At 41.2% G+C, this 16,042-nt stretch overlaps 1 protein-coding gene across 2 annotated transcripts in view; it reads left to right on the top strand.

Moving 5' to 3' along the window:
* LOC134345137 (mediator of RNA polymerase II transcription subunit 12-like protein) overlaps nt 1-16,042 on the top strand; it is a 709,294-nt gene that overhangs the window by 201,752 nt on the left and 491,500 nt on the right. For both annotated transcript variants that reach the window (XM_063045338.1, XM_063045337.1), the window contains exons 14-15: nt 3,777-4,009; nt 8,771-8,875. In XM_063045338.1, coding sequence (XP_062901408.1) covers nt 3,777-4,009; nt 8,771-8,875 — 338 coding nt within the window. The remainder of the gene's footprint in view (nt 1-3,776; nt 4,010-8,770; nt 8,876-16,042) is intronic.

Here is a 16,042-nt window from a genome sequence, read left to right as displayed (position 1 = left end):
TTATTCCATATTCTTAATTGCCTCTTAGAACCTAACCCTTTGATTGCTCTTTTTGGCACCTCAGTTGAAGTTGACATACATTTGAGTCCAACTAAACATCGGACATTATCTTCTGCCTCTTTTTTGGCTAGACATTTATCTCTTCTTAGGTGGAGAGATGTTGCCCCACCCACTCATGCTCAATGGCTCAGAGACATTATGTCCTGCTTAGACCTTGAAAAGGATCTGTATTTCTAATGTACCAATATAGTTCTGAGGAAGAGCACTGAGATGCTTCTGGGTCAACAATTGTACCCACATGGACAAATTCTCCATAATTTTCGGACAAGATATTGGCAGAAACTCGATGGAAAAAGAATTAGATAAAAGGATGAACAATAACTCGGTGGCCACTTTTTTAGGTACAGGAGGTACATAATAAAGTGGCCACCGAGTGTACATTCATGGTCTTCTGTTGCTGTAGCCCATCCACTTCAAGGTTCGATGTGTTGTGCATTCAGAGAGGCTCTTCCGCACACCACTGTTGTAACACATCGTATTGGAGTTACTGTCACCCTCCTGTCAGCTTGAACCAGTCTGGCCATTCTCCTCTGACCTCTCTCGTTTACAAGGTGTTTTTACCCTCAGAACTGCCGCTCACTGGATACTTTTATTTTGTTTTTTGCACCAATCTCTAAGGACTGTTATGTGTGAAAATCCCAGGAAATCAGCAGTTTCTGAGCACTTTTCTCAAACCACCCCATCTGGCACCAACAATCATTCCAGGGTCAAAGTCACTTAGATCACATTTCTTCCCCCATTCTGATGTTTGGTCTAAACAACAACTGACCTTTTGACCATGTTTGCATGCTTTTATGCATTGAGTTGCTGTCACATGATTGGCTGATTAGATATTTGCATTAATGAGCAGTGTACCTAATAAAGTGGCCACTGAGTGTAAATGTATTGCTATTGTGTCAGGCCAGGCAGCATCTCTAGGAAGTGGTGCAGTCGACGTTTCAGGCCGAGACCCTTTGTCAGGACTAACTGAAGGAAGAGTGAGTAAGGGATTTGAAAGTTGGAGGGGGAGGGGGAGATCCAAAATGATAGGAGAAGACAGGAGGGGGAGGGATGGAGCCAAGAGCTGGACAGGTGATAGGCAAAAGGGGATACGAGAGGATCATGGGACAGGAGGTCCGGGAAGAAAGACAAGGGGGGGGGACCCAGAGGATGGGCAAGGGGTATATTCAGAGGGACAGAGGGAGAAAAAGGAGAGTGAGAGAAAGAATGTGTGTATAAAAATAAGCAACAGATGGGGTACGAGGGGGAGGTGGGGCATTAGCAGAAGTTAGAGAAGTACCCCCTCGTACCCCATCTGTTACTTATTTTTATACACTTCTCTAACTTCCGCTAATGCCCCACCTCCCCCTCGTACCCCATCTGTTACTTATTTTTATACACACATTCTTTCTCTCACTCTCCTTCTTCTCCCTCTGTCCTTCTGAATATACCCCTTGCCCATCCTCTGGGTCCCCCCCCCACCTTGTCTTTCTTCCCGGACCTCCTGTCCCATGATCCTCTCGTATCCCCTTTTGCCTATCACCTGTCCAGCTCTTGGCTCCATCCCTCCCCCTCCTGTCTTCTCCTATCATTTTGGATCTCCCCCTCCCCCTCCAACTTTCAAATCCCTTACTCACTCTTCCTTCAGTTAGTCCTGACGAAGGGTCTCGGCCTGAAACGTCGACTGCACCTCTTCCTAGAGATGCTGCCTGGCCTGCTGCGTTCACCAGCAACTTTGATGTGTGTTGCTATTGTGTCTCTCGTTTTCCACATTAACCTAACCATCTACTGTATCTATTGTTTTTAATAGTGCAAAAGTGAGAGTGTTAGGATTTTAGGTTTTTGACTTTTCCTGCAGTCATCAGTTGTATGGTGACATTAGGATTTCAGCTTGGAAAGAAATTATCAATGACCTTTACTGTCTCCTATTCAGTAATGTTGAAGTTCCATACGAGTTTCACTTTCCAATGAGCTAGTTTCAGTTGGATGAACAAATTTAACTCTTTCATGGACTTCTGATTTCCCCATAAAATATAGGAGCAGAATTTTGCCATTCGGCTCTGCTCGTCCATCATGGCTGATTTATTATCCCTCTTAATTCCATTCTCCTGCCTTCTTCCCGTAACCTTTGATGCCCACACTAATCAAGTACCTATCAACCTCTGGTGAATTCACAGATGCACCAACCTCTGGTGAAACAAAATTCCTCCACATCTCTGTTCTAGAGGGATGTCTTTCTATTCTGAGACTGTGCTCCCTGGTGCTAGACTGCCCCACTATTGGAAATATCCTCCCCGTGCCTGCTTTATCTAGGTGTTTAAATATTCGATAGGTTTCTGTGCGTGGGACGGGGAAGCAGGAGGCTTTGTGGTTCTAATGTTTTTACTGTCACTCATTCTTTGGGGCACTTTTCTGTTTGTGTGGATGTTTGCGAAGAACAAGAATTTCAGGTTGTATATTGTATTCATTTCTCTGATATTAGATGGAATTTTTATTTATTGAGATACTGCACGGAATAGGCCCTTCCGGCTCTTCGAGCTGTACTGCCCAGCAATCCACCTGATTTAATTCTAGGCTAATAATGAGAAAACATTGCAATGACTAATTAACCTACCAACCGGTACGTCTTTGGACTGTGGGAGGAAACCAGAGCACCTGGAGGCAGAACGTACAAATTCCTTACAGGCAGCCGTGGGAATTGAACCCAGGTCACTGACACTATAAAAGTGTTGTGCTAACCACTATGCTGCCATACCACATCCTCTCTTGTTCTTCTAAACTCAAGTGATTACAGACCCAGAGCCATCAAATCATGCCTCGAGCATGTCTTCCAATGATATTTCAAACCCTCTTTGTCCTCCAAGTTTCTTTAAGTACACCCCCTTCACACTTAATACTCCTGAAGGGCTGCCCATATTTTCGTTTCTCTCTACCCAACACATAATTCTTTCCTTTGTTTATCCAGCTTTGCTGTCCCTGATTTTCCAGAGTCTTTGAATTTTTACTCTTATGAGAACACATTGGCCATAAACTCTTGTTATTTCCCTGTTGAATATCTCCCACTTAGATTCATATAGCCATGGAACACTATGGCACAGAAGCAGGTCCTTCGGCCCATCTAGTATGTGACAAGCTATTATTCTGCCCAGTCCCATCGACCTGCACCCAGACCAGAAGCCCTCCATATGCCGCACATCCACGCACCAACCTAAATTTCTCTTGAATGCTAGAATTGAACCCACATGATCAACTCCTGCTGGCAGCTCATTCCACACTCTCACCACCCTCTGAGTGAAGAGGGTTCCCCCTTATGTTCCCATAATTAGTTCACCTTTCACTCTTAATCTATGACCTCTACTTCTATTCTCACGCAACCTCAGTGGAAAAAGCCTGCTTGCATTTACCCTACCTAAACCCCTCATGATTTTGTATATCTTTATCAAATCTCCCCTCATTCTCCTAGGCTAAAGGGCACCAAGTCCTAACCTATTCAATCTTTCCCTATAACTCAGGTCCTCAAGTCCTGGTGACATTCTGGTAACTGACTCTTTGGAGGTTGTTCACTGTGTATTTGAGCAGATTTCCAGAACTGGAATTGGGACGAGAGACAATCATGTGACTGTCACGATGCTACACTTGGTTAAGCTACACTTTTACACCTTGTTGAGGATGTGCTTTGACCATCATATGATGAATTCTGGTCCTCACTCTGTTTCTATCCATTATGTGTTCACTAGCTGACCTCAGTAACGAAAACGAGAAGGCAGAGTTTGTGAATCTGGTGCTGCTGTTCTGTGAATTCATTCGCCACGATGTCTTCTCGCACGATGCGTACATGTGCACGCTTATATCCCGTGGAGACCTCACCTCTGTCAGTGCGGCAGCGAGACCGCGGTCACCCACTGCAGACAACTCGGAAGAACAGTATGCAAAGGAGCACGATGGCAGACACCTCGGGGCTAAACTGGAGGTGAGGCAGCTATTGAGAGGGGTGGTGACAGGCATTTATTTAAACAAATTTGTTTTGTTTTGACACCATTTAGTTGCTTCAAGTTTGTCATTTCCTTTTGCTTAATTCAGTCTGTCAGCGACGAGAGTGCAGATGCTAGAATCCAGAAAAACTGCTGGAGGAGTTCGGCAGATCTGTGGAAGAACGCACACAAAATGCCGACAGAACTCAGCGAGGCCAGCAGCTTCTATGGAGGGGGATGAGCAGATGGCATTTGAACCTTTAATGGCTCTGGGCATGTACCATCTGGAGAATAGAAGAATGAGGGGGGATTTCAGTGAAACCTATCAAATATTGAAAAGCCAATGGATGTGGAGAGGCTGCTTCCTACAGTGGGGGAGCCTAGGCCCAGACGGTACTACTTCAGAATAGAAGGATGTCCCTCTAGAGATGAGGAGGAATTTCTTCAGCCAGAGGGTAGTGAATCTGTGGAATTTATTACCGCAGACAGCTATGGAGACCAATTCATTGGACATATCTAAACCGGAGGTTGATAGATTTCTGATTTGTAAGGGCATCAAAGGTTATGGGGGAAAAGACAAGAAAAACTCGATCAGCCAAAAGTCTTAATTCTGCTCCTATCTCTTCCGGTCTTATGACATTTCAAGCTGAGACCATTCATCATTCAGCCTCAAACATTAACTGTTTGTTCCTGTCATAGATGCTGCCTGACCTGATGAGTTCCTCCAGAATTTTGTGTGCGTTGCTCTGGATTTCCAGCATCTGCAGAATCTCTTGTATTTAACCTCTGTGGAGGGAGGTGGACTGTTGACTTTCTGCTTCTCCCTCCCTGACCTGCTGAGTCCCTCCAATAGTTTGTTTTCTTTCTCTGTCATAGTTTGGGAGATAACCAGAGACATAGGCTGTTTGGCCTACATATGCATCAAGCACTGAATCTAATCAAACACAGGAGATTCTGCAGATGTTGGAAATCCAGAGTAACAAAAACGAGACACTGGAAGAGCTCAGCAGGTCAGGCAGCATCTATGGAATGATGTTATGGGCCTTCATCAGAAAACATTGACTGTTTATTGCTCTCTCTAGATGCTGTCTGATCTGCTGAGTTCCTCCAGCATTTTATGTGTGTTACTTGGTATGGCAGGGTGGCGATATGTCTCTACCGAAGGGGGGTAAGGGGTTCCTTTCCTCCACCAGCCTGCAGGCCACCCTTGGGCAAGGTGTAGCACCTGCTTAGCTCCCCCCCCCCCCTCCGATCAGGGTCACATGAGGACATGGGACCAAGTGATGGATGGTGTATGAGCAGCTGGCACCTATCACCAGTCCTGGTGATGTGACCACTGATGCCGGGCAGGCATTTCTGAAGATTACTGATCATTTCTGGGGTCACCCGTCTTGAAATGACACTGCCCAGAAGGCAGCAAATCACTTCTGTGGAAAAATTTGCAAAGGACAGTCATGGTCATGGAAAGACCATCATCGCCCACGTCATACCTCATGGAAAAACCATCATTGCCCACGTCATACGTCATGGAAAGACCATCGTCGCCCACGTCATACGTCAGGGAAAGACCATCATCACCCAAGTCTTACGACATGGCATATAATGAGCAAACTCAAACTAATGATGCTTTTTTTTAATCCTACCTGTGTTCTCTTCAACATAGCCCCAGAGAATAGATTTTTAAAGATGGTATTAATGATAAACTGTTCAATGGCACAGTGTGGAGTAGGCCCTTCAGCCTTTCGAACTGTGCCTCCCAGCAATTCCTGAGGTTTAATCCTATCCTAATCACGGGACAATTTACAATGCATCTGTGCATCTGTGGGAGGAAACTCGCGCAGTCATGAGGGGAACGTACAAACTCCTTACAGGCAGCAGCAGGAATTGAACCCGGGTCGCCTGTACTGTGAAGCGTTGCGCTAACCGTGCTGCCCCTGTGCATCAACTGCTGGGAACTATGTTTGTTACATTGATTTAATTCTGGGCAGCATGAGGGTGAATATTCAATAAAACAGCAGAATAAGAGTTAAGTATGTGCAAATCAACACAAAAGGGATAGTTATTGAAAGCAGCCATTTCTGAATTATGGGAAAAAGAGCGTACAGACAGTTCTCAGGGATGGGGGGGGGTGCCTATACACTGTATCTGTATCAGGTTGCCACCTCAGCCTTGAATGCTCCAGAGAAATGTATACATCTTTGCCCAATCACTTGTTATAGTTAATACTCGCCAAGCAAAACCCTGGTGATGGGTCTCAGCCCGAAACGTCGACAGTTTACTCTTTTCCATAGATGCTGCCTGACCTGTTGAGTTCCTCCAGCATTTAGTGTGTGTTGCTTTGGATTTCTAGCAACTGCAGATTTTCTCTTGTTTGTAACACCCTTGTAACCTCTTCTCCATACTCTCTAAGGTAGGGGTTCCAAACCGTTTTTTTAATGCCAAAGGCCAATCCTATTAAGCAACAGGGTCTACGGACACCAACTTGGGAACCTGTGCTCTGAAGCCTTCAGAAACCTCGTGCAGCTTGGCAACTAGAACTGTGAACGGTGCGCCAAGCTTGTCCTAGCTAACGTGTTATTAAGCTGCTGTATGACCTGTCAACGTTATAATTGATGCCCCGACTGATGAAGGCAAGGATATACCTTAACTTTATCTTTGCAGGCTGCCCCCAACACATCTTTAAGTTGTTAACACAAATGATGCATTTCACTGCATGCTTCGATGTCAATTAATCTCGTGTTGCCACTGTACAGGAGCTGTGGACTTGCGCGCAGAAATCCCTCTGTACATCAGTGGTCCTGTAGGTCCTGGCATTGATGTCCTTGTATTCTGAGGCTGTGCCCTCTGGTCCTAGACTCCACTATAGGAAACATAGTCGGGTGGCACGGCAATGTAGTGGTTAGCACAGCGCTCTACAGTACAGGTGACCCGGGTTCAATTCCTACTGCTGCCTGTAAGGATTTTGTATGTTCTCCCTGTGACCGTGTGGGTTTCCTCCGGGTGCTCTCGTTTTCTCCCACAGTTCAAGGATATACCAGTTGGTAGGTTAATTGGTCATTGTAAATTTTCCTGTGATTAGGCTAGGATTAATTTGGGGGTTGCTGGGCATCACGGCTGGAAGGGCCAGAAGAGCCTATTCCACACTGTAACACAATCAATTAATCAATCAGCCAATAAAAAGAGCACCTTTTCAATAGCCACTCTATCCAGCCCTTCCAATATTCGATAGGTTTCAGTGGTCTCCCAATCTGTGTTGGATGCCTTCCCAATCTTCGCCAAGCATCTAAGCTCGTCCGCCAGAATAAGTGGGATCTCTCAGTGGCCACCCACTTTAATTGCACTTCCCATTCCCATTCCGACATGCCCATCCATGGCCTCCTCCACTGTCAGGATAAAGCCACACTTAGTTTGGAGGAACAACACCTTATATTCCAGTTGGGTAGCCTCCAACCTGATGGCATGAACTTTGATTTCTCAAACCTCCAGTAATGCCTCCTCTCCCCTCCCCCCACTTCACCATTTCCCATTCTCTTTTCCGTCTGTCTTGTTTATCTCCTTACCCACCCACTGCCTCCCTCTGGTGCTCCTCCCATTCCCTCCCCCCTTTTCTTTCTTCCATGGCCTTCTGTCTCTTTCACCAATCAACTTCCCAGCTCTTTGCTTCATCCCTCCCCCTCCAAGTTTCATCTATTGCCTGGCTTTCTCTCTCCCCTCCCCCCACCTTTCAAATCTACTCCTCAGCTTTTATTCTCCAGTCCTGCTGAAGAGTTTCAACCTGAAACATCGACTGTACACTTTTCCGTAGATGCTGCCTGACCTGCTGAGTTCCTCCAGCATTTTGTGTGTGTTGCTCGAATTTCCAGCATCTGCAGATTTCCTCTTGTTTGTGGGTTGGGAGGTTAATTGGTCCCATGGGTGTAATCGGGCATTGTGGCCTCTCTGGGCTTGTTACTGTGCTGTACCTCCGAATTAAATTGAAATTTAATTGTTACTGTGCTGTGTTCCTCTTAGGTTTGTTGTTCCAGATTCCTGCACCTTCAACCTCTTGTGCCACCACATTAAAATTGTGATTAGTTCTGTGGGTGAAGCTTCAGATTTGTGCCATTCTCCAGGCTGATCACAGGATTGTTTTATGAGGATTGGTTGATTGGGTTAGACCTGTAATCAGCTGGGATGAGAGGTGATCTTATTGAAACCTATAAGATATTGAGAGGACTTGACAAGTAAGTTGTGAGAAGGTGCCCTGCATCTTGAGAAACCTAGAAGTAAGGATGTTGCTTCAGAGTACAGAATTGCCCAGTTGGGACATTTAGGAAGAATTTCTTTTAAAGATAAAGATCAAATGATCAGCTTTGTTTGTCACATGTACATGGGCACTTACAGTGGAGTGTGTCATTTCACATCAATGACCAACGCAGTCCGAAGATTATGCTAGGGGCAGCCCGCAATTATCGCTGTGCTTCTGGTGCCAACATAGCGCGCCCATAGCGCTAACCATACGTCTTTTAGGAATGTGGGAAGAAAGGGGAGGACCCAGAGGAAACCCTCGAGGAGCAGACAAACTCCTGACGTTGAAAATATTCAAGGTTAATTAATTTTTTTAGGCAATGTGGGGGAAAGTAAGGCATGCTGTTGAGACCAAGGTCAGATCTGCCACACAGAGTGGGACTGGCTTGAGGAAATAGAAAGCCTACTCCCTCAATTTCTTGTATTTCTATATTGACACATGAGCTTTACCAAGTATAATTCTCCATTTATAGGATCAGGGGCTTGGAGAGCAGATGGATATAGACACGGGACCCACAAATCTATTTGATGAAGTGGACACAAATGATTTCAAAGCAGATTTTGGACCCGAGTTCGCAGTAAGTTGAAAACTCTCTTTCCAAAATTTCTTGCCATTCTTAGTTTGAAGCAGTCAATTGTGATGTGGGACTAATCACACTCAGTGTGAATTAACTGGTATCCATTCCAAAACTTTGGGTGGTTCTGAAGGTGTCAGGAATGAACATGAAGGACTAGTTACAAAATACTAAACTGCCCATTCTCTCCAGTGAATAATTCCAGTCAAAGATAAGGTTTGTGGCAATTTTGTGACTTAATATTTCTTGTTAAATTGCTATTAGTGGGAGCTTTCTGTGGGGAAATTGAATCTCACATTTCATCTTGTCCATAGAGCAAAAGGTTCTAATTGGCTGCAGGTTGTACTGGGATATCCTGAAGTTGTGAAACTTGCCAGAAGGAGCATTATATGTCCCACACCAATCCAAGGAAGATGAACGCCACCCCATCTTGGCATCAGTCCCTCAGATCTACTACGATGTGGACAGATGGTCTGTCGAGAAATTGTCACGAATGATGTTACTCAGATAACAAGATCCTCTTTTTAATGAGAAGTCTTAGAACGCTGTAATGCTTAGCAAGTCAGGCAGCAACCATGGAGAGTGAAGTAGAGCAAGTATATTTAAGTGTGTGAACTGAAAGATCAGATAGAGTCCTAGAACACTACAGTGAAGAAACGGGCCCTTTGGTATATCTACAGCAATTCTTAATCTGCCTAGTCCCAATGACCTGCACCCAGATCATAGTCCTCCATACTCCACCCGTGCAAGTACCTATCTAAATTTCTCTTAAATGTTGAATTTGAACCACTTCTGCTGGCAGCTCATTCCACACTCTCACCACTCTTGGAGCAGAGAAGCTCCCCCTTTTGATCCCCTTGAACATTTCACCTTTCACCCTTTACCCATGACCTCTAGTATTAGTCTCATCCAACCACAGTGGAAAAAGCCTGCTTTCGTTTACCCTATCTATACCCCTCATAATTTTGTATACCTCTATCAAATCTCCCCTCTTTCTCCTACGCTCCAGGGAATAAAGACCTCACCTATTCAACTTTTCTCAATAACTCAGGTCCTCAAGTCCTGGCAACTCTCTGCACAGTGCCATCTTTCAATTTTATTTATTGTGTTCTTGTAGGTAGGTGACCAGAAGTGCACTCACTACTCCAAAATAGGCCTCACCAACATCTTGTACAACTTCAACGTAACATCCGGACTTCTGTATTGAGTACAAGAGATGGGATGTTATGCTGAGGTTGTATAATTGTATAAGCCTAATTTGGAGTATTGTGTGCAGTACTGGTCACCCACCTGCAGGACAGATGTAAAGAGTGTTGGAAAAATACAGGGAACATTTACAAGGATTTTGGAAAATTTACAAGTGTGGAGGACCTGAGTTATAAGGAAAGGTTGAATAGGTTAGAAATTTATTCCTTGGAATATAGAAGATTGAGAGGAGATTTGATGGAGGTATATAAAATTATGAGTGGTATAGATTGGTGGTCCCCAGTCACTGGGCCGCAAAGCATGTGCTACTGGGCCGTGAGGAAACGATATGATTTGGCGAAATGAAACGATATGAGTCACGCACTGTTCAACTTGAAGATAGGGTTGCCAATTGTCCCGTATTAGCCGGGACATCAAGCATATTGGGCTAAATTGGTTTGTCCCATACGGGACCGCCCTTGTCCCTTATTTCCCCCGCTAAGGTAGAGCGTTCCAGTGAAACTGTTAGTAAGCTGAAATGACATAAAGCGCATAAGCAATTACCATTAATTTATATGGGAAAATTTTTTGACCGTTCCCAGACCCAAAAAATAACCTACCAAATCATACCTATAACATATAAAACCTAAAATAACATATAGTAAAAGCAGGAATGATATGATAAATACACAGCCTATATAAAGTAGAAATAATGTAGGTACGGTGTAGTTTTATTTAACAGAATTGGGAAGATTAGGCCTAAACCGATTTGTAGAAAAAAATTGGCACGTACACGCATGCGCATGTCACAGTTACCCGCGCAAGTCTTCATGGTCATGGTAGTCTTTCTTGGGGTAAACACAAGTGTCCCGTATTTGACTGCTAATTTTTCCCTTATTTGGGAGTGAGAAAGTTGGCAATCCTACCTGAACACTCCCCGCCCCGGTCGGCAAGAATATTGACAATATTAAACTGGTCCGCGGTGCAAAAAAGGAAAAAGTTTGAAAGTTTGGGGACCCCTGGTACAGATAGGGTAAATGCAAGCAGACTTTTTTCCATCAGTGTTTTGTGGGACTACAACCAAAGGTCATGGGTTAGAGGTGAAAGGTGAAAAGTTTCAGGGGAACATGAGGGTAAACTTCTTCAGTCAGAGGGTTGTGAGAATGTGGAACAAGCTGTCAGCACAAGTGGTGTATGCAAGTATGATTTCAATGTTTAAGAGAAGTTTGGATAGGTATGTGGATAGTAGGGATATGGAGGGTTATGGTCCTGGAGCAGGTTGAAGGGAGTAGGCAACTTAGGCAACTTAAATGGTTTGGCCTGGACTGGATGGGCCGATGGCCTGTTTCCGTGCTGTACTTCTCTATGACTCTAATTTTCCCTCAGCCTCCGCTTTAAAAAAAAACTGATAGAAGTTCATAAAACTGTAGGAGGCAGAATCTTTCTCCAGGGTAGGAATGTCCAGTACTACAGGATATGCATTTAAGGTGAGAGGAGGAAAGATTAAGGGTGTTTTACACAGAGGGTGGTAGGTGCCTGGAATGTGCTTCCAGGGGTAGTGGTGGAAGCAGATGAGAATCCCGTTTAATATCACGAGCCTATATCGTAAAATTTGTTGTTATGCAGTAGGAGTACAGTGCAATATGAAATAAAAAGTGTGAATTACATTTTGCAGTGTATATACATAGAAATAACATTTTATTTATATATATGAAATTAAATAAGTAGTTCAAACAAAGTAATGAGGTAGTTTTCATGGGTTCCATCCCATTCAGTAATTGGATGGCAGAGGGGGAGAAGCTGTTCCTGAGTCATTGTGAGTGTGCCTTCAGGCGCCTTTACCTCCTTCTTGATGATAGTAATCAGAGGAGGGCATGTCCTGGGTGATGGGGGTTACTTAATGATGGATGCTGCCTTTTTGAGAAACATAGATAGGCACATGAATATGCAGTGCCTATCTATGTATCTCATACATAGATACACAGATAGGGATAGAAGCAATGTTCCCTCTAATTTTTAGTAGTCAGTGTGTGCAAAAATCTTATGTGCAAATTTTTTTCCTTGCAACAAAAGTATGTGTGTACTGAATGCTCTCATGGCACAGTTATGTAGGCTTACAGAATACTTGACATAAAACTGCACAGAATAACAACAAAATAACATACATATTTAAGGCACTCAGTTATTTTGATTCTCATTAACATATCTAAATGACATTCACCTAAACAGTTTCTCAGCTTGTTTTTGAGTTGATTCATTAGGCTAAAACCTCGCTCACAGTCCGCAGTAGACGTAAGAAAGTTTCCCCCAATGTCCATCAACTGTGCAAGGTCGCAAAACTGTTCATTTTGAAGTACAAATGCCACCATTTGAGCAAAGTTTGAAATCAGTTCAGATTTAATTTTTTCTTGCATGGAAAATTTGAAATCATTAAACTGTCTAACTATTACAGTATTTTCAGCTGGAAAATCATGATATTTTAGACATAAGGCTTTAACTTGTTCATCGCCAAATGTAAAGTCACAATCTGCAGTTGCGGAGAAATCAAAAGCTGACCATTCTTGTACCTCATCTTCAGGAAACCTTTCTTCTAAATGAGCACGAAGACTATAAAAGTCAACAGCGAGCTTGTATCTACTGTGATGTCCAAATGCGAGTTACTTGCCAAATGATGCTTCAAAAAGTCAAGTTTCCAAATATCATCCCACTCTTTCCACCAGCAAATTCTTCAGCAACTTTCGCATCACGACAATACAAACAGATAACTCCAGTTTCCGAATCATACATAAATATTTCTTGTAGCTGAATGTTCATGACCTCGTGAGCTTTAGGTGTAGCAGTTTCTACTATTTTGTTAAGCCATTCAACTTTAAACAAATTTGCAGTTCTTTTGCACTTCACGCTCTTTGCTTCTTTTGAATTCGACATAGTGAATCAATACTTTTTTCAATAAAAACTTAGTAAGCTATCTACAGGATTTGAAACAGATCTTTGTAAACTTTACGATATGAACACTGTCCGCCAAAGATGGCTGCCGCCATGATGCAGCGGTACAAACCGGAACAGGAAAGGTGAGGTGACGTAAATTAGTGATGTGCATTGTGTTCTTTTCAAATCTTTTTATTGTGTGTGTGTGTATATATATATACACACACACACACACACATATATATATGTATATGTATATATATATGTATATATATGTATATGTATATATATGTGTATATATATGTGTGTATATATATATATGTGTATATATATGTGTGTGTGTGTGTATATATATATATGTATGTGTGTGTGTGTGTATATATATATATAGGAAAAATAACATGAGTACATTGAAGTAACTTACAATGCCTCAAAAAGAACCATCATCTTAAAAATTGAAAACAAAATTTTGTGATAACAGAAAAAAACCTACTGAGCAGAAAAGTGAGAAAAAAAAGAGAACCCATTAGGCATAAAAAACCTGGAGCAATGCGTCGTACAAAAAGCTCCTAAAAATAAACATCAAACCGCCAGCAAGAAAAGAAAATATACTAAAAGAATTTACAATTAGATCGTGGAAAAATTATATCAATTAGCTCAAATGATAATAACGAGCAAATGAGCCTCATCTTTTCCCAAAATCAAATAAAGGTTCAAAGGTTCGACTGCTAATTTTCTCCAAACTAAGACATAGCATCACTTGAGAGAACCATTGTAACAAAGTGGGAGCTGATGTATCCTTCCACTTTAACAAAATGGCCCTCCTAGCTATCAATGTAACAAATGCAATAACATGTTGGTCAGACACAGAAATACCATGAATATTTTGAGGAACTATTCCAAAAAGCACAGTTAATTTATTAGTTTGTAAGTTAATTTTAAGTGCTTTAGAAATTGTTGAGAAAATCGACTTCCAGAACTGTTCCAATATAGAACAAGACCAAAACATATGTGTCAGTGTAGCTATCTCAGTTTTACATCTATCACAATGATTATCAACATTAGGAAAGATTTTAGAAAGTCTCTCCTTTGTCAAATGATAACGATGTACAATTTTAAATTGAATCAATGAATGGCTAGCACAAATTGAAGAAGAGTTAACCAACTTCAATATCCGCATCCAATCCTCCGTCATAAAAGTCAAATTAAGTTCCTTTTCCCAATCCTGTTTAATCTTAGACAAAAGACGCTAATCCCATTGTAATAATAAATTATAAATTCTTCCAATAGAACCTTTAATCAAAGGATTCATACTCATAATAGTATCTAACAGGTCAGCCTCTAATATGTAAGGGAAATTACTTAAATATTTTTGTAAAAAATATCTAACTTGAAGGTATTGCAGAAAGTGTGAGTACGAAAGAGTATATTTATCAGTTAATTGTTCAAAGGACATCAATCTATCTTCTTTAAATAAATCCAAAGAAGAATTAATACCTTTATTTTTCCAAAGTAGAAAAATTGGATCACTCAACGAAGGCTTAAAAAAGTAATTTCGGTAAATTAAACTACAAAGTTTAAATTTTTTAAGATTAAAAGAATTGCGGAACTGGAGCCAAATTTGTAAAGTATATTTAATCACAGGATATAAGTTTAAATTAACAACTTTACCTAATTGCATAGATAAAGGAGCCCCCAATAACGAAGTTAAATAAAACTGTTTTACAACTTTTAGTTCCAGGTCTACCCAAATTGGCCGATCACTCTTATCAACCCAGTATAACCAAAAAGACATATATCGCAGATTAACAGCCCAATAATACATTCTAAAATTAGGCAAAGCAAGACCTCCATCCTTTTTCAATTTTTGTAAATGACATTTACTAATTCTTGGTCTTTTATTATTCCAAATAAAAGATAAAATAATAGAATCAATCTGATCAAAAAACTTCCTAGTCAGAAAAACAGGAATATTCTGAAATAAATATAAAAATTTCGGTAGAATCATCATTTTAACTATATGAATACGACCAACAAGTGAAAATGTAAGTGGACTCCATCTATTAAATAAATACTTCATAGAATCTACTAAGGGAACAAAATTAGCTTTATGAAGATCCTTATATTTTTTAGTAATTACAATACCTAAATATCTAAAAGAGTCGGAAACTTTAAAAGGAGTATTATCATATATAGAAACAGAATCATTTAAAGGAAATAATTCACTTTTGCTAAAATTAATTTTATATCGTGATAAACCTCTGAATTCATTAAATAATTTTAACAGGGCAGAAATGGATTCGTCAGGGTTAGATATATAAACCAATAAATCATCAGCATAAAGAGAGACCTTATGCATGGTCTCATTCACAAATATCCCATGGATATTTTTAGCCTCACGAAGAGCAATAGCAAGAGGTTCTAATATTAAATTAAACAGCAAAGGACTTAATGGACAGCCTTCCCTTTCCCCCGTGAAAGCTGAAAAACAGGAGACCTACAATTGTTAGTAACAACAGTAGCAATAGGGGCTTTATATATCATTTTAATCCAATTATTAAAATTAACACCAAAGCCAAATTTCTCTAAAACATTGAATAAATATTTCCATTCGACTCGGTCGAAAGCTTTTTCAGCATCCAGAGATACAACATATTGTGGAATTTTAGAAGAGGATGAATATATAATATTAAGTAGTCTCTGAACATTTGAAAAGGAATAATGACCCTTTATAAAGCCTGTTTGATCTTTACAAATAATTTTACCCAAAATATTCTCCAACCGATTGGCCATTATCTTTGACAAAATCTTAGCATCAACATTCAGTAATGAAATAGGTCTATATGAATCACAGTCAGTAGGATCTTTATCTTTTTTAAGAATTAAAGAAATAGAGGCCTCATAAAAAGTAGAGGGTAAGTTACCTTTCACAAAAGAATCCTTAAACATTTCCAACATATACGGAGAGAGCAACTTCCCAAATTTTTTATAAAATTCTACGGGATAGCCATCAAGTCCTGGGGACTTACCAGATTGCATTGAAAAAATAGCTTTATG

The sequence above is a fragment of the Mobula hypostoma genome, chromosome 4, assembly GCF_963921235.1.
Source record: "Mobula hypostoma chromosome 4, sMobHyp1.1, whole genome shotgun sequence".
NCBI classification, from domain to species: domain Eukaryota; kingdom Metazoa; phylum Chordata; class Chondrichthyes; order Myliobatiformes; family Myliobatidae; genus Mobula; species Mobula hypostoma.
Note: the sequence above shows the minus strand (reverse complement) of the source record. Positions and strands in the feature narration are given on the sequence as shown.